The 24,378-nt window shown below is 37.1% G+C and overlaps 2 protein-coding genes across 6 annotated transcripts; one reads left to right on the top strand and one right to left on the bottom strand.

Moving 5' to 3' along the window:
* Positions 1–369: 369 nt before the first annotated feature.
* LOC137941980 (FAD synthetase 1, chloroplastic-like) lies at positions 370–10,867 on the bottom strand. The gene is made up of 5 exons (XM_068787631.1): positions 10,479–10,867; positions 9,020–9,072; positions 4,422–4,557; positions 1,179–1,354; positions 370–1,106 (listed from the first exon to the last, which is right to left on the bottom strand). Exons 1-5 carry the CDS (start codon positions 10,688–10,690, stop codon positions 598–600), a joined length of 1,086 nt encoding a protein of 361 aa, XP_068643732.1. The 5' UTR covers positions 10,691–10,867; the 3' UTR covers positions 370–597.
* Positions 10,868–15,178: 4,311 nt separating this feature from the next.
* On the top strand, positions 15,179–23,038 carry LOC137941035 (uncharacterized). 5 transcript variants are annotated; one of them, XM_068786247.1, is made up of 4 exons: positions 15,179–15,354; positions 16,712–16,756; positions 17,466–17,576; positions 22,395–23,038. In XM_068786247.1, the coding sequence occupies exons 3-4, from the start codon at positions 17,530–17,532 to the stop codon at positions 22,651–22,653; spliced, it is 306 nt and encodes a 101-aa protein (XP_068642348.1). In that variant the 5' UTR covers positions 15,179–15,354; positions 16,712–16,756; positions 17,466–17,529; the 3' UTR covers positions 22,654–23,038. The 5 variants fall into 5 exon arrangements, with proteins under 5 accessions (XP_068642348.1, XP_068642347.1, XP_068642350.1 ...); XM_068786248.1 differs by lacking the exon at positions 15,179–15,354 and adding an exon at positions 16,023–16,043; XM_068786246.1 differs by lacking the exon at positions 16,712–16,756.
* The last annotated feature ends 1,340 nt before the right edge of the window (positions 23,039–24,378 follow it).

The raw sequence follows: 24,378 nt of genomic DNA, 5'->3' as shown, positions 1-24,378 counted from the left end.
CATTCTTTTCGGTCGCACGAGGCGCATTATCGTAGTTGTTCGTTATATCTGCCGTTTCGCGCGTTATGACTTTTTTTACGCTTTTACCCCTTTTGTGGAGTCGCCCACCTGACCCTGTACGTGGCAACCAGAGTTGCTGACAAAACCGGTTACATACCTTTCATATTAGATCAGCCGTGTTACATAATTATTATTTACTGGAAAACAAAAATATATTTTAATCGATGGAAAAATAGTCGTCTTGGCATTAGTCCATATAAGCTCAAGTGCTTCCAATTTTCAATTTTAATCATCCCTGAGAAGGCCAACTAAGAGTTCTTTTTAAGTTCTCATTGCCAACATGAGCAGATACTGGCGATGACTCAACTATTGAGTTAGGCCACCCTTATGATGAGCCTTTCAATGGATCTTTAGCTGCAGCAGACAAAAACATATCATGGCGGGGCGAGGAAAGAATTAAATTACAAGGGACAAATGATAATCAGCAAGGCATTTAACTGGATCATCTATGGCTTTCTTTGTCCCTGCAACCTCCTGCTGTGATGCAGACCTCAAGGAAGAAATGGCAGGTTACTGCCTATATCCATCATCCCAATCTCATCTAGAGTGACCAAATTCAATACCCATTACATGACAATTCCGAAACAGCTCCAGGACATGAAAGTTCACATCACCACGAAATTCAATATGGACGTGTGTGGTATCAATTGTAACTTTGCAATGTTCCACACAGACATTACCAGCTACCGCAAGGTAGCTTTCATACTGCCCATCTCTGGGAGGTTGGTTCAACAAACATGATTTTGGAGCTGAAACCCTATTTCCAGTAATAAGAAACTTTGAGTCCACAGCAAACACTAGACGATGGGACCTCCCCAAAAGCTGTGACACATATTCCATATCTCCAATGGCAAGAGCATGGCGAACGCGCGTTGAAGATACCTGTTCACTTTCCCTCAAACCATCGCTATTACTTCCAGTTTTGGAGGAGATTTGTCTTCTATCCACCGAACTAACAATATAGGCACCCAATCCATACTCTTCACAGAGCCTCACCAACTCTGATGCATCGCCTGACGCTTTGTACCCAAACCGATAGTTTTCCCCTACAACAGTAGCACATTAATACTCTGATAAAGAGAAGGAAAAAAAAACTCTAGCAACGTGATGTTCTATACCTGCCACAACACCACTTACTCCAAGCTCATTTGATAACCTCTTAACAAATTGCCGAGGAGACAGATGTCTCACATTCGAAAACTCAATCTGATATTCAACTGGGATAATATTTCCACAGCATGGAGCCCACAAGGCTAGGACACGTTCCCGGTCACATTTTGCAACTATAGGGGATCTGTATGAAGAATCAAGTCTCAAATTTATCATGGTTCTTGTAGGAGACACTGATTTTCAATTAGTGTGAATGACTGCACTAAATTTCAAACTACCACAGAAGTACCTAGATAAGAATCTGGCCACTGCATATGGCTAAAAATTTAAGCTTTCATTAAGAAGTTCAGTAGAGTTTTGTGGGATGAGATCTTGGTGGCACTATCTGGTTAGATTTAAGAACTTGAGATCAAGCTACATCAAACAGTTGAAACTAAAGTTAAGAAAAGAAGTTAGACACTTTTTTTTTTAAACGAGGTGTATAAACTATTAAAGAAAGTGAAGAGTACAAACAAACCTAGCTAAGAGGGTCTTCCTCCACAACAAGGTGTTGGGGTGAAATACCCGTCTTAGCCTGAATATTTGCCAAATGATTGGCAGAGCGAGGAATGTGCTTCCAATTACAATTTAAAGAAGAAATTAAATTACAAATTTCTGAATACATATCCCAATGATGCCATGAAGGTCTGATAGATTTTGCACACCAATCAATGACAGTCTTTGAGTCCCCTTCGATGTAAAGGGGACCCATGAGCCGGCTAATAAATACTTTAATTCCGTTCAGTAATCCAGAGAGTTCTGCTGTTGTGAAGTTGGAGACTCCATTGGCCCCGTAAAGGAGAAAAAGAGATAAATGTTTGCATCGTTAATAACTCCTCCATAACCCGCAGGACTAGGGTGTTAAGTTGTGGAGCCTAATTAACGCCTTACGCTGAGTTGGTCGTGGATCGACCTTCGTAGTTAGGTCGTCGAGGGGGTTGGAAGGGGGGAAGTTTGGGAATTTCACTCTTGTAATGCGGTTGCCCCAGCTTTCTCTTTAAATTGGGGGGCGCCGCAATTAGGGTTTGATGATCTTAATCTTAGGAGCATCTCGAGTTGCAGCCCGAGAGGTTAGAGAGAAACACCTGTATGTGTGCGATTTCTCTTGTAAAATATTTCATCTTTATAGTGGATTACAGTAGCGGCGAAAGACAGGACGTAGTCTCACCTTGAGGCGAACCTCTATAAGTCTTGTTGTGCTTTTCCATGCTTGTTTTTCCCTTTTTTTTTGCATTTATTATTATTGCTCTCGTTAGTTTGGAATTAGGGTGTCGAATTCCTAACACAAGGCAGCCAAGAGCGCTCCCATCGAAATTTAGCTTGAAATGGCCCGTTGGTGGTGGGAGGTTTAAATTAGAATTTTCTCCTGTTTCTTTCTTTCCATAATCCCCATATTATATGCCCAATGCAACATGAGAGAAGCATCTTTCCAAGCTTTGGGAGACTAGCACCAGTGATTGAGAGGATAATGGATGAGAGATTTAGACACTTATCAGCCATTTACAGGGTTCTCTCCTTATCGTTTTTTCTTAATAAACAAATTTTCATCCACCTAATTGGCTGCAGCAATCAAGGTCAAGATCCATTTTAGTAAATTGATAATTCAACTCTACCCATGTCTCCAAACAGCATGCATGATTTGCAGTTGTTGAAATTGGCTAGAAACTGTACAATAGATGGCATATATATGTATAAATCCATAAATGCATTACACCCAAAAAAATCTTTTTAAGGATTCGATAGCCTTTTTTTTTAAATGCATTCTTTGAGGATCAACTAGCATTTGTACCTAAAAAGGAGGGACAGTTACTAAGTCTAATATATTCAGCTGTAGAAACTTTTAGATTCCATTTCTGCATCTTCGACACATGCCCCCCCCCCCCCCCCCCCTCCTGTTTGTTTGATGTCCATTTGATCTATAAATATTTAATAAACAAATGATAAAATGGACTAATAATCTAGTAAATATAAAGAAAAAAAGCAACAGTGTAAATGCTACTCATCCAAGAGAAAAAATGCTTGGTGCAGCCACCAGTAATCTGGAGATGATTCCATGCTAAATGTGCTCTCCATATTAATTGCCGTACAATATTAATGTAGTTGCAAAGAAATGTTTAGCAACAGTGTAAATGTTACTCATCCAAGAGAAAAAATACTTGGTGCAGCCACCAGTAATCTGGAGATGATTCCATGCTAAATGTGCTCTCCATATTAATTGCCGTACAATATTAATGTAGTTGCAAAGAAATTTTTGGAAAATTTGTAAGCAATGAGATTTTGAAAATAAAAAGGTTTATACAGAATATATACAACAATTCCTTAAAGGGAGGAACATCAAATGTTTCCAACAAGAAAATAGAATAACATAAATTAAAAAGGCAGTAAAAACAATCTTCAACTTTCTCAAAAAAAATAAAGAATCTCCAATGCAAAGATGTTATAAGGAAATGCCCTGCCTAGCCGAGGAATTAGCCAGATGGCTAGTGCTATGAGAAACATGTACCCATCAAGTGGTCAAAGGCTGACATATATCCACAATCTCCTCAAATTAAGTATTTAATGAATCGGATGCAATAACTTATTGCACGTGAATGTTTTACAGTCCCCCTCATCTATAGAAGTTCTCTTTCAATCAAGCACTTTAAGAGAGTAAGAATTGCACAAATTGAGCAATCACTATTTGTTCAACATCACAGACAAGATAGACATCAAGAACTAGCAAATGTTGATTAAGATTGAACCATAGAACACCCATTTTAAATACCTCTCACTATCAGAAAGCATCCAAGGTTGTCAAGGTGATACTAATAGCTGAAATATCCAAAGTAACAATAGCTGTTACATGTGGAGTAACACTCAGTATGAAACATAAAAGATGGACTATGATACATAGCATAGACTCGTAAAACTTCCTAAAGAAACTTGATTTTAACAAATTTATAGGAACTACACATATAAATGCAAAAAGATGCCTTCAGTTAACTGATAAATACTTCTGGTAAATTTATAAAAGTCAACAAGAATGACTGCACCAGGTCTAGCAAGTTCTAAAATGATATCTAAGAAATCTAGGAAAAGAACGGACATGTAAGCATAAAGATACTCCTACACATACCTTGATGCAAAGTTCTCCAGCATAGATTATGCATATCAAACAACAAAAGAAGAAAAGCAGATTATAGCATTTACTAGGGCATCAACAGCTTCAGTACCTCTGCTCCCAACCAAGAACTTCTGCCATTCCCACGAAGGAAAGGAGATATGGACTCCCAGCCTTAGATGCTTGTATTGCAAGCTCTCGATGACCAATGTGAAGGGCATCAAACTTACCCAATGCCACTACACCTCCTAAAAAATTAATCAAGAAACATGCTAAGATATTGACAAAAGAAATGATATACACTGATGAAGACTGAGAGAGATGATTATTAACATTCATTAAGCTCCATGCACTAAAGACAACACATAGACTACAGAAGAGGGGCATATAGAAACTTTAGCAATGGAAAGTTATAAAACTTTCATTCTGCACTATCTCTAAAATGTGAACAACTAGATATCATCAGATCTTCAGATAATGTATGAGAAACAAGAAAGTTAGTAGATAGATTCAATCACGGATCATAACTTAGTCTCCTCGATGATATTTATAATGATTTAGTACCAAGATTCAAAAGAATGGATTGTGTAATGATGTCAAACATTCTTAAATGCTGGACAATTGACTGGAGATAGGGGTGTCAAAGGCAAGAAAAACGGTTGCCGATATTCTGCATGATGGGTGTTCAAGCATCTGTGCCTTATGCAGTAAATGTTGAATGTAGATAGATATGAGAATATTGAGGTGGATATGCAATAAAACTAGAAAATAGAAAATTAAGAAAAAATGTACCAGAGACATTATATAGCATCATTACAAAGATAAAAGGTGAGAGTCGTTTGAGGTAGTCCGGACAGCTTGAAGAAGACCAAGCGATGCATAATTCAAGAGTGGATGATCAAAGGAAACTTGAGGACCAACATAAAATAGAGAATGCATATGTAACATAGATGAAGGCAGTGAAAAAAGACCTGAAGATGGCCAATCCTTTTGGAGGTTAATTAAAATTAATAAAATTATCGATGTACCCCTCTCCTAACTTCTGTTAATTTTGGTATATTAAAAGACACAAAATCCCTTCTGAAAATTACAAAAAAATAAATTTGGCCCCACAGTCCCCTGGTCTCATCCCCTGCTCCATCTGTGCTTTTATTTTGTATGAAATTGCACATGTGTGCATTTACCCAAGCGAAATTGGTAATTATATCGCATTCAAGGGGCATAAAGGAATTAACCTTTTCTTTTAATAAACATGCCGTTTTTTTGAAAGCCGATAAGAATCCCAAACTAGTAATGGGACTAGCCAAAAAATAAGAGCGATTTGAAGAAGGATTCATGTTAGTGTCCAGAACAGTCAGGAAAGGTTTTAAGTGATGAAGTACCTCTTTTCTTTTTCTCTGAAATGTAACAGTGATCCCCAAGCAAGGCCAAAGGGCAACACTTATTTTTATTAAGTCCTAGGAGGTGCCAGCCTCCAAGGATATTTTAGGCAACTCTAAGAGGTGCTTATTGGAGTCCAAGTTAAAGTAGAGAAAGCTATAGAGTCTTAGTTAAAGTTGCTTATTACAGTCCTAGTTGAAGTAGAAGTTTCCCTTTTAATATATTTGCAAGAGATATAGAGTCTTAACAAGTTCGAGTCTTAGGAGTCCATAACTCTTAAGAGTCCTAATATGTTGTAATTGCAAAGTATAGTCTTAGGAGTTCATAATTCTTAAGAGTCCTAGTTAAAATTGAAGTTTCCTTGTGATGTAGTTGCAAAAGTTATAAATAGAAGAGCATGAGTATGGGTTGGATATGCCTAAAGCCCTTTTTTTTCCTTCTTGTTCTCTTTTCCTCTCTCCAACTCGTGCTCTCTCATTTTGGCTCCTCGCTGCCCTCTTTTCTTCTCTCCTCACTAGCTCTCTCTCTTCCCAAATCACTTCTCTCCTCATGAGTCCTCTCTCTCTGCTTCTTATTTTCTCTTCTCTTCTCCACTCAATCTACCCTTCACTCTTCTCCCAGCTCAAAGGTTCTATCAGGAAGTCCCTGAGGAATACATCTCGCAACTCAGGATTTGCTGCAGAATTTCTTGATTCTTAATGGCAATGAGCCACCTATTATCTCCTAAGAAAGAGATTTCAGGTGGAAAAGGAGAGTCAATGAGCCATGATCCACACTTGGACCGTGTTTGCTTCAGCATTTGATGAGAAAGTTGATCTACTGAGGCAGTTTTGCAAGGCCGCAACTCTCACAATCTTGATGGATGGATCAATGTTTATGGTGGGTGGGAGGGGGTGTAGGTGTCTGATTGTAGTTTGGTAGAAAAATGAGGGTGGTGAGAGAGAGTTGTGAGACAGAGGTGTATGGTTGGAATTGACTGGTGTGGTGGCGGTGATGGGGGCTTGTCATGTGTTTTCATTGGACGGTTGTTGTGGGGAGGCCATGTGGTGTGTTCTGGTTTTGATAAGAGGTGGCGGTTTGGGTTTGATAAGGGGGCAGTAGTTTAAATTTGATAAGGGCGGTGATTTGGGTTTGATGAGGGCGGTGGTTCGTGGCTAGCGAGAGTGAGTGGCAGTGGTGGTGGTGGAAGTGAGTGGAGTTGTGTGAGGGGTGGATTAGGGAGGGGCCACTGGATGAGGGCTAAGATTGAGGGCATGAGGGCGATAAGCGACGATGGCGTTTAAGAATTTATTCCATCTGAAGCCTTATATAGTGTGCTTGGAGATGCCACTCAAGCAAGAAGATGCCAGCTACCAACTGGGAGATACAGTAGCAAGTGCCTCGAATATCATGGATCACAGTGAGTTGAAATGTCAAGTTCCTGGCGCCCCTCTCCCTATTTTTGGCATACAAAAAGAGAAGTCCCCACCCCTCCCACTATCTACGATCGCCAGCATAAGAAATGTGAGAGCAGAGGGGCGGCTGCCCTGCTAGTGCTGAAAGAGAGGGAAGAATTTCCCCTGCTCCACAAGTAACCAAACTGACCAGGCCTAGTTAGCTGATTCATGGGTTGAATGGCAAACCTAGCATAGTCAACTAGGTTTTAACTCAATCCAAGTCTAACAAAAATATGATGTGGATGAGGGACCTGATAAACTCTGTTCAACCAACCAGTTGCGTTTTTATAACATTGCCTTGGTTGCATATATTAATAATTCATTCATTTAAAAATATGATAACTAATTAAAAATATATAACCGAAACAAATATGTTATTTATGTAAATCAATAATAAATTAAACAGTTACTTTAATAACATATCTAGATATTTAATTAATTAATTATAAAATTAGTTATATTATTTAAACAAAATACGCACAACTTAATTTATTTACTTAAACAAAATATAAATGAACTTAATCTATAAAAATCTACACATTTACAACTTATGTTATTTAATTCATAAATTCTTAAAATTTATAAATATTTAATTCATAGTATCATTTGCTTTTTTTAATTATTATTATTAATTTATGTAATCAAATCCACTTGATTTAATATCATTAATGATTTAAAATTTTAAATCCACCATATCTCGCTAATGCCTAACTTCTGAAATCTTTGAAATCAATTGAATCCGATTAACACCAACTTTTGAAATCTATAAAAAATCATAGGATTTTATAAGTCCATAAATATAAAAATTCAATTAATTTTCTGCTTTCAAAATCCAACCTCACTAATCCCCCCAAAAAATTCAATATGAAAGAAGCTTCAAAAACTGGGCCATACAAACAGATTAAGAATTACCTTTTGAAACACATACAGCTTGCATTCCTATTATTCTTAAACAAATTTCAAGCTATTGTTTCAGACAGATATATAGTTTGTGATCCACAGTTTTGAAACTTATAACATTGCTTCCACTTTAAATGAGTTGATACACTATCTATCAATTACAAGTAGAGTGTGAGTAGTTGGCAGCCAAAATCTTTTATCACAAAAAAGGAAGGAAAATCAAAATAATTATAAATAAATTTAAAATAAAATATGATAATAGGCTCAATAAAAGGGGGTTATCAATGACTAATTATACCATCTATAGTTAGTACAAACATAAAAAAAAGGAATTAGAAAAACATTTAATCTTTTTTATAGCAATGACAATCATTAAATGGAACTCCTCCCAAAAGGAGAAATTAACATCAAGAGGAGGAAATAGAAAAAATAGTGGGACAACTCAAATATGAAGAGAGAGTTGCCCACAACAAGATGTTGCCTAGAGATACCTTCCTTAGCTAGGGAATCAGTCATCCCATTCACAATACTTAATCATAGAATTTCAATGCATCAAAGAAAGACAAGAAGACATATAAGCTGAGTGTATGATACTTCTTCTAATAAGAGAGAAAGAAGATATGAGAAACATACCTCTCAAACAACAATTAGGAGGAGCACTACTAAAAGAGAAGATTTATAGTCACTTTAGATGCTTTGTGAATTTTCAATGAAGTGGTTACAAGGGTTTTTTAATGTCAGACCAGGGATTAGCAAGAAATGGACTTTTATTAATGTCACCCATGGATGACTGATGCAGTGCAAAGAATAGGTAAAAAAGGCAAACCTAGCAATAGATATACTAAATGATAAAGCAGTACAGAGAAAGGCCCATAGTTGAGTCTAGGGCAATGAGGACAACAAAGATGATCCAACATAAGACGGAGAAATATAAAATGATTCCCACGAAAAGGGGAAGAAAACAAATATATACGAGATGGGAATCAGATTGAACCTGTCACCTGGCACGGTTCAGCAGAATGAAACTCTTGATCATCCTCTTGTTGACTTTCCAAAATAAAAATAAAAAAGTCAGATATTTAAGCACAAGACAAAAAAGAATGGCTACAGAGACATATACACAATTGATACATCTTAAAGTGTTGCAAAAGAAGGATCTCAATCATGAAGTACAGACAGAGGTATGGCATCTGCATATCTCTTGGACAGTCGTCTTTATCATTAGATCTTTTTCAAAATGGCTTGTTTGAGAAGCAAAAACAAATTGGTAATAATTGACAAAAAACGACTGTGAGAGCAACAAAACGTAAATTATAAAAGCTACATAATAGCTATTGCAATATTCAAACACCAAAAAGAGCCAGAAGATATAAAAGCTCATAAGCACTCCCCATCCCCAGACTATAGCAATAACACAAACAAAGTTTTGATCCAAAATCCAAATTAGAATTTCCTGCAGAAAGCTTGCTTTGGATACCTATTAGCAATGCATACCCATCAGCGACACCTAAAACATGTTCAGCAAGATTTTTCAAGAACAGCGGTTAAAACTACAAGTAGCCATTATTTGCACTAACCATCCACTGTTCAATCGCAAGCTCATTACAATAAACAAATTTGTTAATGAGCTGATATAGATGGTCTCGTTTCCCATGGCATTGACATAAGCAAATTTGTTAACCTCCAGTTCTATCTTTGACACCTAGTAACATTGAACGCAAGCGAGCCATATATGGGAAAAACATTCAGCTATCGCTTATAAAGGTAGGTTCTGCATCAAATTGGAAAAACAGCAGAACTAAAGGATCTATGCAAGTATCCACCATGCATGAAACAGACAAAAGCATATGTCTGTCGTAAAATAATTGAATGAGGGTGTGAACCATCACCTTCTCCAAGCCAAATGATGGAGTTCCAGAGATAATAGAAGTGCCGTACAGGCCCACATGCAGCTCACACGAATTCCTTCCGTTTATCTTTACAAACTTAAAGGAATTGAAGAAAACGTTATTCTTTTTCTTGTTTGGATTTCTGAAAGTTCGTTTTGCTCAGGAGCCAAACTGAAAAGATCCTCCACACGCCTTACTGAGCAGACATGCAGCCTCCGCAAAGTCGCAAGCATGTAAAAATGTTAATTTCTAAAATGTCAACTGATTCGGGTTTCTAACCACATTGTTCAAGCTCGTTCTACTACTCGTTAGAAAAGGAGGAAAAACAAAAGCTAATTCTTAATAATATGTAATCCAAAGCAAAGATTAAAAAGAAAAAATCACAGTAATCAAGTTCAAGCGAGAGAGTCATTCAGATTGCAGCTAATCCGTTTTCCATTGCGTCTCTACTCATTCTTAAAAGGAAAAGACAAGCCCGGGTAAGTGAAAGTGTGCTGGAACCGAAATTTCAATTTTTTAACTTGAGATTAATAATTTCAAACCCAAGAAGAAGATAAAACCAACCTGAAACAATCGCCAAGCAGAGGCATCTTTCCAGGAGACAGTCGGGAGCAACAGAAGAAAAGTCTAGGTCTCTCCAAACCCCTAAAGCCGGAGCTCGGATGAGTTTTTTGTACAAACTTCCCTGGAGTAAAGCAGGGACGAATTGGGATTCGGACTATAAAGCCCAGGTGGTAGCCCCGTAAATATTGAGATGTACGGTAACCGCTTTCCATCCCAAGAACTTGGGAAGGAAGAAAAGCTTCTCAACTGTGTGGAGATAACCAAAACCCAAACAAATTTCTGGGTTTTTTTTCCGTTAAGGAGGGAATGGGTCGTGGGGTGTCGAAAGCAGTGAAGTGCAGCAAGCCGCAACGCGGCTGGCGTTGCATCTCTAACCAAGAACCCAGGCGATAATCACAAGTGATGGGCGTGTCTCGAATTTCCGATGCGTATCGGATGCCTCGGCCAATACGGTAACCCTGAATCATCAAATATATGCGACATCGGGTATGGCAAAATTCCGATACGTATCGGGGATGATGGGACTTGGATATGGGTAGAGAAACGGTCCCTGCTCCATTGTGTGACCGTGAATTTTGTTTTCGAGGACTGCAATTTGTTACTGTAATATATTTTAATAAACAACTGATTGTTAATGGTAAGAGACGAAAGAAATTAAGGTAATCCGTATGTTTCTGCCATTTTCCGAGTGGATCTACCAATTACTCCTTTTTCCTTGTTTCCTCGATCGTTAAAACCATTTTTTGGGCGATCCTGCCTGGATCTGCATCACCTTTGCATTATCTACAAAGTTGGACTCTTCTGCGGTAGCTTCTTCCTCGGGCTTTCTTTTCTCAAGTTCGAAATGTAGGCCCTGTTAGTGCCTAGCTTAAGTATGCCAAAAGTAGTTAGTATCCAACGTAAGTGCCAAGGAGAGTAAAATACAAATATATTTCAATTTCCTCGTTTTAGGCATAACAGGAGGGAAAGTGACTTCAGAGCTCGGGTTGTCGGGAAGAAAGGTTCTGTCGAACGAGGGTTTCAGAGAAAAAAAATTTCTCTCTTGCTCGCGACCGACTTACGGCGATTTCAATCGCCCCCTTTGCAGCCTCTTCCCAGCGCTTGACTCTCTTCCTATCGTCATCCCCAACACCAACAACTGTCGGTCACTTCTCTCCCCTCTCTGCAACCTCTCCGACTCGATTTGGAAGAAAGTAGGGTAAAAATTTACTCCTGTAAATCGATTGTTAATTGGTCATTATATGTCTTTGTTTAGAGCATTAGCTATTAAAAAATATTATTAGTATTTAATAAAAACAATATATTTTACATAGTTAAGCGTATATGGGGTATGTCTCTCATTTGCAATACCCTAGTCCTCGTCCACGGTTGGCTTGACTGAATAGGGAATAAGAAGTTTCGCTGTGGTAACTTTTGTTTACCATATAAGTACCGATGCTTCATTTGCTGTGTAAATGAGTTTGCTTGTCAATCAGAGATTCAGAGCAAATTTTTTTTTGAAGCCATCCATGGCTGTAGAAAGATCGTTGAAGTGTAACACTAGTAATTTTAGAAGAAGGTTAATTGTTGAATTTGGCAAGTCAAAAACAAGTGATCTGGAAGTAATTTTGTTTGGGAAGCAAGTATTTACAGTAAAAGTGAGTTTACTTGTGGAACAAAGCAAAAAATTTATTGATAAGCCAACATATGACTATCAAAAAATTTGTATTGAAATTCTAAACTGTTAGAATGTGTTGATTCTCTGTAAATCGAAGAGGAAGGAGAGGGGTCCACCACCCCAGCCCCTGTCTTCATTTCCAAGAGGCAAAAATGATTGAAATGAAAATCAGCAAAATGTATAAAAGAGAGAAAGAGAGAGAGAGAGAGAGAGAGAGAGAGAGAGAGAGAGAGAGAGAGAGATGCAAACAGATCGGACCCGAATCTGATCAAAAACTAAATGTAAATTATGGGATCAAATTTTACATCTCATATAATTCTGTATCCAAAATTGGAATGCATAGGTCTTGATCCAGTAAGTATCTAGATCTAAATCCAAAACTCACATTAACACTAAAATCCCTCCACTTCTCGCTAGAAAATCTCTTACCACACCCCCCTCCCCTCCCCCTCTTATTTTTTTTTTCTTCTCCCCCGCTCCTTTATTTTTGATTCATTGTCTATTTGTTATGAGTTTTAGATGGCTGGAAGGAGGAAAGGTAAAGACAGTATGGATGACACTATAAAGAGAGCATACAACATATGGACGTGTGACGAAGACAGTAAAATGTTTGATTTGCTCATTGAGCAAGTTAATTTGGGTAACAAATTACCCAATGGAGTTTGGAATCATGAAGTTTTCAACGATTGTGTCTGTATGTTTAATTTGGACACAATGAACCAAAAGACAATAGAACAGTTGAAAAAACTCATGAGGACTTGGAAAAAAATATATCTGATCGTGAGTACATGCCTCAACACTAGCGGTTTTGGGTGGGATCCAACAACCCAGAAAGTCACTGCAAGTAAGATAGTGTGGCAAGACTACATAAAAGTTTGTAAATGTAACATAAAATGTTATGTTTCTTGCTTTATTAATCAGGATTTTTAGTATTTTAAACGATAACTTTTCATGTAGGCGCATAGAGAAGCCTATAAGTATAGGCGGGAAGGTTCTCCACTATATGAAAAATTGGCTATAGTAGTTGGAAATTCTATTGCCGCTGGGACAGTGACGAGTCACACAAACAATGAGTCATGAAGATGATGCAATTAGGGATATCCCAACACCCAACAGTATAGAGTCTCCTCGATCGTTAAAACCATTTTTTGGGCGATCCTGCTCGGATTTGCATCACCTTTGCATTATCTACAAAGTTGGACTCTTCTGTCGTAGCTTCTTCCTCTGGCTTGCTTTTCTCATGTTCGAAACATAGGTTATAAGATTTCTATCATTAATACAATATCAAATGCACTAGAGAAACTACATTCTTCATACAAGGGGTTACCAATTTGATGCATTAGCAGTTAATGTTGATTACTTTGATGTTAACCAGAGAACCAGGTCAATTCTTAATTCTTAATGACAAGTACAAGTAAAGCTTAATTCTTTATTTCTAATGTTAAACTGATGACAATGATGTTTGTATAATATTTAAAAATTAATCAACTTATCATGTATTTCCTCTATTTATAAATAGTTTTTCAAAGTTTATTTCTCTTTGTTGTCAAAGATATACTTAGGCCTTGTTAGTGCGCAGTGTGCAGGGGGAAAGTTAAACACAGATGTATTTCGCTTCTCACCATTTTAGGCATAAAGCAATGGCAAGTGAATTCATGGGGGTCGAGCTGTGAATTCACTTACCATCGGTCAATTACATCTCGGGCTCGGGCTGTTGGGAAGGAGGCTATGTCGAACGAGGGTTTCGGAGAAATTTTTTTTTCTCTCTCGCTCGCTTGCGACCTTTGGCAATTTCAATTGCCCTCTGTTGTGCGAACTTCAACTTCTCTTCTCTCTCGACCTCCCTCTCCTTTCCCTCTCGACCTCCGTTGTAGAGCACAGGAGGTCGAACCTCTATTGCAGAGCCTCTCGGCCTCCCTCTCTTCTCCCTCTCCGCGTACAAGCGGAGCACCGCCTCTGTCTTCGTTGCCCGTTGGCCATTTGTCTCCGTCTTCGTTGCCTGTTGGCCCACCGCCATAGTTTCCCGCCACTGAGGAAGACGGTGCGTGCCGTGAGGAAGACGATGGTTTAATTTTTCCTAAGTTAAGAAAATGAATTTATTTTATAATTACTACATTAAATTAGTGATTTAATAGTCATAATTAAAATATTGTTAAAATAAATATTTGATAAATTGTTTTGGTTTAATTATCCCATTGCTATAATTAATTAAAGCAATGGTTTTAAATTTTGTGACAATATATTATTAATTAATAATAGATAAAAATATATTATGTTATTGATCAATATATATTTATTTATTATATTTTTTTATTATTGTATTAAATTAGTGGTTTTTAATGTTAAAATATATCTTATGTTATTAAAAAATATTTTATTTATTTATTATATTCATTTGTGTTATTATTTATTTTTAATAATTTATCCTAGTCGCACATAATTATTGTATTAATTTATAATAAACTATAATTATTAAGTAATAATATTAATATATTCTAATACTAAACGTTAAATCACTTATAGACCCTGTTAGTGCGCAACGTAAGTGAAATGTATTAACTAATATTAATTTAATTTTTTGAAAGTCAGATATATCAAAATATTTTATTTAATAAATAATTTATGTGCACTTTACACCACACTTTCCATTGTACACACTAACACAATCAAGTATTTTACACTATATGTTATATTGTACATATAACAAGTACTTTACACTGCACTTTCAATTATGCACACTAACACAAACAAATACTTTACACTATATTTTATATTATACATACAATAAGTACTTTACACTACACTTTCAATTATGCACACTAACACAAACAAATACTTTACATTCCCTCTCACTTTCCACATGGATAGTACTTCACATTGTAATCCACTTTCCCTCCGCACTTACAATGTGCACTAACCGCCCATTAGATTCACAAAACAATGAGTTTATGCCCTTTAAATTATTTAAATATTTAGCTAATGAAACATGTTGTATTATACGAGAGATGAACCAATATGAAAAGGTAATCCAGGCCGGGCAATCCAGTTTGGGGTTCTCGAGTCGTGTCCCGATCCCAGAGTCCGAAATCCTGATTTTAGGGCTGGGAAATCCTGTTGCTGTTGTTAGTACCAGCTACAGTATTCAATAACCCAACCTGAAATATAAGGAAGAGGGCCTCTTCGCCACGCGATCTTGTGTCCATTTCCACTGATTTACAGGTGCTTCTCTCTCCCTCAAACAAGGCACCCCAATGGCTTCTAGGTGGAATCCTCATTAGAATCCAATGACTTTGTTTGCCTTTTATCTTTTCCCTGTTGTCTTGGTTGGCAAACTCAAGAGTTTATCTACCTTATTTGTTCTTTTAACTTGGAAGGCTGCCCTACCTGGTCGCACTTTATTTTCGACTTTGTGGTTTATAGATTGATAACCTTTACTATTTGTCGCTGGATGCATGAAGTGAAAATTGCTGGTCTCTGTGGATGGATAAAAGTTATTACCATATATTATGTGTCAATTGAAATTATGGATAGTAGGCAGTTCGGTTTTTGCTTATGTCATCTTCTTTTAGCTTAAAAAAATTCCAGTTTACTAGGTGGAAAATATTTGTAAGTGGATGCTGACTTTTTTTTTTGGCAGAATTATGGATGAACCCATTTTTTATTTATATTTTTTGAAATAGTATCATCGAGATTAAGAAGAAAGGAATGTGCAAAGGCTACTCCCACCGGCGGGTAGTGCAAAAAGTTCAACAGAGGAAAAATACAGCCACCTTGGACAGAATAAGTTGGGAGTTTATTTAGCTCTTTTCAGTATACTATGTGATTATGGGTTCCATTTGTATGAAAAAAATATTTGGGTCCCAATCATGGGGGCAAATGACTTCTCCCTCTCATATTGAACTTGAGGGGTATGACACTGTCCTGTTATTGAGCAAGTTCATGTTCTCTATATTTTGTGTGAATCTTAGGATTTCCAGTCCGCTTCTTCCACGATTTAAACTTCATTACCTGTATATATTTTCCTTCTTTTACATTGTGTAATTGGTAGTATACGTTGGCTAAAGCTTATGCAAGCAGATGCTCTGTGGTTGTCATTCATTAGACATTGATGTACGGCTGTTTTAAGTTTCCATCTCTTCAGAAGATATTTCTTGAAATTGTGAAACTTCTTTTTTAATGAATGCAAAAAATTCAATGGAGCTTTTAAAAGAAGATGACCACTTTTTCTGTTTTTTGAAGTTGTTCTAAGAGCTCTTTTCATGTTTGCATTTAGCTTACTTTTGGTCCATTTTTGTGGATCAAAGCACAATATTAAGCTATTCTAATATAAGAAAGGAATTCTTTTGCTTTGGGCATTAGTAATGGGAAATGAAGCGATCACGAGCTTATTTCATCTGCCAGTGTAGGTCAAGGAATAAGTACAGTTTGTCTTATTTTCTATTGATTAGCCCATGTAAAAAATGATGTTGTTTTAAACTTAGATATTCATAAAACAAAAATGTTTCTGTACCCTGAAATACTGAAAAGAATGTGAATTGGCATTTTTTCCTGTGATAATTATGTTGGTAGTGTGCAGATTGGTGCAGGTGTTGACGCTGGATCTAGTCTGGGAATTTTAAATGTAATAATATGATATGATTATCTTTTTTTTTCATGACTGTTACTCTTTAGAGAACTGTTAGTTTCATTAAGTTGTTCTCCTTGACTTCTCATTCTATTGGAATGTTATGAATGTGTCTGTGAATCCAAAATCACCAACTACAACTTACTATGGGGACATTTTGGGATCTTTTTCAACAAACATCACTTCTTTGCGTAGCATATAAAGTATTATAATACTAGCAGATATCAAAGATGGCAACAATGACAAAAATGACATTTCATGACTTAGGTACTATTGTTTACAAGCTCCTTTTACAATTTTATTTTATTTCCTTATTTTCTTTTGTTTGAGAAGCTGGTGAAGATCGGTTGGCGTTGAATCTAAGATCTGATCCACAATCATCTACGATTGTGTTAGCATCTCCTTTGTTATCAACAACTTGGGATGCTGGGGTTTGTCACGAACAATGTTGCAGTGATGAATGAGTGTTTTTTTTTTTAGGTTGATTTTTTTTTATTTTTTTTAAAATCTTTTAGTTTTTTTCCATTTTCTTTTCCACTTCGTGCATCCAAACAAGAGAAAGAATGTTTCTCCTCTATTTCTTTTCTTACATTTTCCTTTCTACAAAACAAGAGAAAAGAAACCTCATTTCTATTCTTTTCTTTTCTATCCATTTTCTCTCGTACCAAACACAGCCTAAGTTTGCCTTTTTTGCTGCTCATTCCAGTTTCAGCTATCAATTTTCCTAGAAAGGCTACAGAATAGAACAAAAAAATTGGAGGAGAGAGCTGATGGCTCAACAGAATCAGAAGCAGCTGGAAGAATGCTCTGTTGCCAAGTGAGTATCTGTTTTTGCCCTCTTGCAGTGTGTTATCTTGTCCTTTCTTATTTATTCTTTCAGGACCTGAAACCACTATATTGTGAGTTTTGCAGATCCTAAACTTGGATGGAAGTATTAACTCATATCTTCTTTCCCTTCTTCTTTGTTGTGTACTCTACAAGCGCATACTCCATTCTAGCCTGTAGGGGCCTTGTTATCTCACTAAAAATAGAAGCCCTCATGCACTGGCGACAAGTGTTGAAAAAGTAATATCTTCTGTAATATAGCAATCAGTGTGTTAAATCCTGATTGCTAGGTCCTGAATGTGTGTGTGTGTGTGTGTGTGTGTGTATTGGGGAGGGGTTGAATAGGTGTGCATACTCTAGTGTCAAGTTTAAAGTTTTTCAATTAAATCTTATGTGATCGCCTTTTTTCTATATAAATTCTGTTTGCTAATTGATTTAAAACTAAGATACAATGCAAATAAACAATGCACCAAAGGACACCCCAATTTATAGTGGTTTACAACCCAAAATTAGGTTGCTACATCCTCTCCCAAAATGACTCGAGTCTTTGGAGTTAAATCTACTAAGAAAAGCCCATCAAAACTTACAAGAAAGGCTACAAAAGCCAATTATAGCAATGCCCACAAAGGGACTTACAATAGAGGTGCTAGACTTCATAAGCCTAGACCCACAAAAGGAGTTTTATAACAACTAGTTAGGCTATAGAAGCCTAGACCCACAAATGGATTTTCAACACTCATCCACAACCACAAAAGCTATCCAATGTATGTAACTTGAGGATTTGGTCTTGCTTACACAAGTTGTGACCAAATATGTGCAAGGGTTGTGTTAAAACTTAGGATTCCATGATGTATAATCACAGTAGAAGAGGATTAAGAGGTGAGAAGAAGAAGAAGAGTTGTGGAGAGAAGGTTTTAAGAGGAGAAGAGGAAAATTGACGAATTTGGAGAAAAGAGGAGGAAGATTAGGGTAATAGACTTGTGTCTTTACGCTCCCCCTGAAACTCTATTTATAGATTAATAAACCATTCCAAAATTACTAGTTAACTTAAGAAGCTTTTTTCCCAACTAATAAACTCAAGATCTTTGTACTCACTAATCCATGTGGGACTATTCTTTAACACTTCCCTTCACGTGTAAGCCTTTTTTTTTTTGTTCTACTAGTAGATAATATAGGTGTAGGCCCTCTTTTGTGGCTCTACAAGTGGATAATTTTAGGTGTAAGCCCTCTTTCGTGGCTCTACAAGTGGATAATTTAGGTGGAGACCCACATATGAGTACCTGCTATGATACCATGTGAAGTTGGGTCCAAGGCTCGTCCCAAAATGACTAGTAGGAATCCTCTTTGCCAACTAATAAATTCAAGATCTTTGTACTCACTAATTCATGTAGGACTATTCCTTAAAAATTACAATTTAGCCCCTAGAACTTAAACTAATTACATCAATGCCATTTTTATGAGATGATTCTTTATTTACCATCATGCCATCACTTGTGGGCCTTCTCCTTGGTTAGTGGGCTTGAGCCCATCTTCCACCTCTCTTGGATGTGTGGGTTTTCCTTGGTATTGTGGGTTTGAGCCCATCTTACACACACTTGGACATGTGGGTCTTTCTTGGGTCGTGTGGGCTTGGGCCCATCTTCCAACACTCCCCCTCAAGCTGGGGGTAAGAGAACATCATGAACACGTAGCCTGCTGCAAATGGTGTATACGATCTTCCTGTATAAAATAGTAGTCCATTATATCTTCCAACACTCCCCCTCAAGCTGGTGATCTCTTAGAGACCTAGTTGGCATAATATAAAAGAGAGTAAAATCACTCCTAGCCGTAAGATATCGCTCCATACTCCAATCAAATGGTCATAGTCAAAACTATTTTCCCTCAATTTTACAGGTGGAAAAATGGCCCTACTGTGGGGCACAGAGTCTACCCACTTTCTCAGGGTAGCTCAAACAAACACCTCTTGGGTGAATAATAGACTTTACTCATGCTAGATGTTGGACACTCCTATCCTTTGTTGATAGTGGGTCTATAGGCATTGCTCAGAAGTGTGGTAATAAACTCTTCCATCACGATGTCCCTCCACAAGGCACCTACTCTCAAATGGTAAGATTAAAAATGCCAAATAAGGGGGGTAAAAGGTAATCACCGGAAGATAACATTCTGGGGCCACAATGTGCTTTCTTCTTCATCAGAATAATCAATGCTTACAACAATCAACAACCGAGAAGTCCGTCTTCAATAATAATGTCTCAATCAAAGAGACATAATAGTAGCCGCGGTAATGAGGCAATGACCAAATAACACGTACCAAATGGGCAGTTATATAGCAGCGGATAACCAATAGGTAGTAAAAGTCCTTAAGAGCAATAAGGACTTATAAGATAATCTGCAGTAACTCCATCCTTGAATGAGGAAGCTATGCACCAAGTAATAAGTTGAGGATAATTCAAGTAATAAGCTGAGGAAAGAGGATGTCTATTTGACATACAATCTCCTTTTTGAAGAGCAATGGGAAGATCTAAATCACTTAGGTCAGGAGCCGTAGACGAAGAAGATTGTGGCACAGGAGGTGGAGAATTGTCCTTAATTGAGCTGGTGTTTATAGATGAGCTCCTTCCACTAGGTGGGGTTGAGAAATTTTGTTTGTCTAGCTTTTAAATCTTGGTTTCTTGGAGAAGATGTTAACTGATGATGATCTTGATATAAGAGGTGCATGGCATTGCCATCTAATGTATGCTAGTTTTTTTTGGGCACTATTGAAACTATGGCTCATTGTTAATTCTTTCTATAAATTCTGTGGAGCTGATGAAGAGGAGGTTGATCATTCGCTTATGCACTGGAGTTCTGTCCATTGGAAATTTGGGCTCAAGGGTTTCTTCCTGGCATCAATAACAGACTTCATTGGTAAAAAAATGTCACAAAAGAGGCCTTATGCTGGTTCGATCTTTTGGAAATCAGCAATGACAGCAGTTTTATGGTGCTTATGGACTGAGAGGAACGATTGGACATTCAACAACTCAGCCATGACAAAGTGGGGCTTAATTGAGAAAATACTGCAGACCACTGTACCTTGAATGAAGGCATGCAAAGGACTTCATGGTCTCCCAACTGACTTCTTGCCTAAGCTTGGTCCCTCCTCTAGTTGGTTTTAATAAGCATAAGTTTGACGGGAGCTCTTTTAGAAATCCTGGACCTGCAGGGATGCGACGAGTTGTTAGGGACCACCTAGGAACAATTTTATTAACTTTCTAGGGACCTATTGGACATAAAGACTTGGCCAAATCTGAAATTAGGGTAGTACTGGATGGTATAAACATCTATCTCCAAAATGTTTCCGGCCCATTAGTGGTTTGAAGGCAACTCAGCAATGGTGGTGCATTGGATGAAGGGTAGTGCTAAGCCCCCTGCTGTCTGCATTAAGTTTTTCAGGAGATCCAAAGTTTACATGGTTGCATACACACAGAGAAGTGGATTGTATAGCTAATAGTTTGGCAAAAGAGAACTTTTCTCACCCATCTATATTCTATAGTAATTGGGAGCCTCGAACATTGCATTGGAAGGTTCCTTAGCCATATTCTTTCATTGAAATAAATAAAACTCCATTCAAAAAAAAAAAAAAAAAACCTCGACTCACTTTCTCCTTCATTGCAAATTTCCAATTGCAATATGGTCCAATGTCTCCAATAGATTGGGAGTTATAAGGAGTTTGCCTTCCATGTTAAGTGATTTTAGGCAGTCTCTTTCACCTCTCAGTAGCTACTCTAAACTTGTCTGTTCATTGGAAACAGTGATATATATATGCATCACAATTAGTTCTAAAAGACTTGCGCACACGACCACTATTTACTGTTTGATTAATCAACCTGTGTGATCTTCGACTTAATTATAGTTGAGAAGTACTTTTATTTAAGTTAATTTATATATTGGCATATGTAGGAGTTTGTGTTTGTTGAGATAGTGGAGTTACTGTTTACTGTTTGATTAATCCACCTGTGTATAAACTTTGACTTAATTGTAGTCGAGAAATTTCATTTTTTTTTTTTAATTCTTTTTCATGAATGTTGAACACCATACCTTAGTGAGACTCTAAGACCTCACCATAGAGATACCAAATATGGTCATTGAGTCAACACGTCCTACTGTATGGGAAGACTGGCAGGGGTAGTTTGAAACTAAAAAGTACTGGAAAACCAATATAGTCTGGATGGAAACTAATGTCTTGTTGAGTCACTTTTGAGCATGAAACTTTTCCATGATCCATCCCTTGCCATGAAATCATAACTAAATTGGTCGAATGAGTGTTTCTTTATGGTTGAATTATAACTCGAGAGTAGAGCAATAGATTTAGGGTATGTTTGAAACCCCATGGAAAAGAAAAGAAAAGAAAAAAAAATGAGAATTTAACCATTATTATTCCCAAAAATAGTTAGTGAAAAGGAGAATTTGATCATTATCTCATTCTCACTAACTATTTTTTGGAATAATAATGGTCAAATTCTCATTTTCTTTTCTAGGGGTTCCAAACAGACCTTTAAGAAGCTAGGCCACCATAGAAAAGTGTAAACAATTCACCTTTGATTATGCATTGTTATCATCCTTGAACAAAATATCCAGAGAGAGGGTGATGCTGGTTATACTGTCTAGAAGCAAATTACATTCAATGGTTTAGACCAGAGTTGGCTGCCTAGACCCACCCAAAATCTGTGTCAAACTGACAAAAAAAAAAAAAAATGCTACTCATGCATCCTCTGGATTCGACTGTGTTATATTTTTTATTATATTCTGAAATTTGTTGGAATATCTTCAGTGCACTAGGTACATGGGTATTTTCAATAGCAGGGGCTCTGATTGCAATTCCAGTTGGAATAAAGCGTAAATCTCTGGCACCTCTGGTGTTCTTTGGAACAACTGGAACCATGATTGATATAATATTGGGGATCTCTGCATGTGAACGAGAGCATGCGGAACGCCAGATGAAGCTTTTGGAGGAACAGAATCTCAACAGAACAGAATCACTGGAAACTGAATCTGAACTCCAAGGATCTGTAGATGGGAAGATGCAGTGATCCCAAATGAAGCTCTAAAAACCCAAAATCTGAACGAAAGCAAAGTAACTTTACTTGGGGAATTTAAGGACTAGTTGAGTTTGTCCATCCAGTAATTATCATGGGTAAATCTGATTCTTCAGTAAACTCCCATGGATTTTTCCTTTTCATAAGGTTTTCATCCTCCATGATGGCTGTGAGGTAGGCAGGTACTCCCAAGGATTTTACTCCGTTTAGTTCCTAATGAAGCTGAAAGGTTTTGAGCAAAATTTCAATCTTGGCTTGTCCATTTTATGTAGTCCCAACAGTTTAGAGTAAGTGAAGGTTTCATACCATGTGACTCGAATATGCAACTTAATTAATGTCCATATTCAGGTACAAAAATAAAACCAGAAGCTTAATTTTATGTGTTTATGTGATTATTTCATTTTTTTTTAATGTTGAAACCAAGGCTTTAAAACTTGACTCGGCTACTTGACAAAAATGGTTGACCCTACAAATTAATGATCAACCATAATCTATTAAATTGGTAACATTAACATTATTTGACACCAATTTGATGTCATGAGCTGTGAGTAGCCACATTAAAGTATCCAAAAATGAAAATGGTTAGATGTAGCCCAAATGAAAGTTTGGGTTATGAGTGATTCAAAAACAGATAGGCCAATTTATTGACAAAATATTTTATGCATCAAGGATCTATGTCTTGGTTTGAAGGAGAGGGCCTCTTAAACGCCACTTAATGTCACATACGTAAAATGAGTTGGGATTTCAAATAAGCAAAAAGGAGAGAAAAAGGTGGAGTGGTGAACCACCTCCACCGCTCTATAAATAGAGGCACCTCTTGGGTGTTTGGGGGAATTCTTGGCAGAACTTTTGGAAAAACTTTAGAAGAGAAAAATTGTCTAGGAAAAGAAAATTGTTTGAGAATTTCTCCGAGTTTCAGTGCATCAAAATACTATTCATGAAAAGAGAAGAGTTTTAGTTCTACTCCGACACCTCAAATCTCAAATCAACCTGAAGTGCTATGGGATTTGTAGCAATAAACAATTTTCTGTGTTACTACTCTATTGTTATCCTTGGAGCTATTAGACGTAATATAAGATCAAATATTCTACCAAGTATCAAGTATAGGCTAACTACAAAATTAAGTACAAACTAAGTTCGTAAGTGGATATGGAATTAGAGGATGTTGTGTACCTAGCCAATTCCAAAAGACCGGTTTGATAGGAGCGGAAGACATATGTGCTTAACCCCAGGACCATAACATCACACCCACTTTCACGAGCAAATGCCCACGACGGCCTACACCGGAGGCAGCCTCAAAGTGCTCTGATACCAAATGTTGTGTACCTAGCCAATACTACCTAAAAGACCGGTCTGATAGGAGCGAAAAACATAAATACTTAACCCCAGGATTATAACAGAGGACTCTTTAGAGATGAACCTTACATCACTTGAAACCTTAAAAAGAGAGGATAAATAGAAAACATTTTAGTATTGATTTGAAAGAATAACGAGAGAGATATGTTCATCGATTCTATACTCTTCTTCTCCTTTTCTTTTTTTACGATTTCTTAATAATAGTTTCTTCGACACATACCTCTACCATATCTTGCAAGGAGTGGATGACATTTGGACCTCCATAAAATTCAAATAAATAATTAATATGTGTTTTTAACATTATATGATGCATTTATAGAAAATAATTCCAAATTTGTCCACGTAGACTTTCAAATTCCATAC

This window comes from Aristolochia californica, unplaced genomic scaffold, assembly GCF_029961685.1.
Source record: "Aristolochia californica isolate CCGP_79_NKW_82.1479 unplaced genomic scaffold, dmAriCali1.0.hap1 SCAF_9, whole genome shotgun sequence".
Lineage (NCBI taxonomy): Eukaryota > Viridiplantae > Streptophyta > Magnoliopsida > Piperales > Aristolochiaceae > Aristolochia > Aristolochia californica.
The sequence above is the reverse complement of the archived record's forward strand: the minus strand, read 5'-3'. Positions and strand labels throughout refer to the sequence as shown.

What these genes read in the sequence shown, in the direction of transcription:
- LOC137941980 (XM_068787631.1), bottom strand. Translation starts at nt 10,690, where the DNA reads ATGGAAAGCGGTTACCGTACATCTCAATATTTACGGGGCTACCACCTG. An exon ending in TGAACCGTGCCAGGTGACAG is followed by an intron (nt 4,558 to 9,019) that starts GTTCAATCTGAT and finishes TTAATTTTTTAG; the next exon opens with GAGGTGTAGTGGCATTGGGT. An exon ending in GTTCTTGGTTGGGAGCAGAG is followed by an intron (nt 1,355 to 4,421) that starts GTACTGAAGCTG and finishes TTCTTCATACAG; the next exon opens with ATCCCCTATAGTTGCAAAAT.
- LOC137941035 (XM_068786246.1), top strand. Translation starts at nt 17,530, where the DNA reads ATGGCTCAACAGAATCAGAAGCAGCTGGAAGAATGCTCTGTTGCCAA. An exon ending in GAAGAATGCTCTGTTGCCAA is followed by an intron (nt 17,577 to 22,394) that starts GTGAGTATCTGT and finishes GAATATCTTCAG; the next exon opens with TGCACTAGGTACATGGGTAT.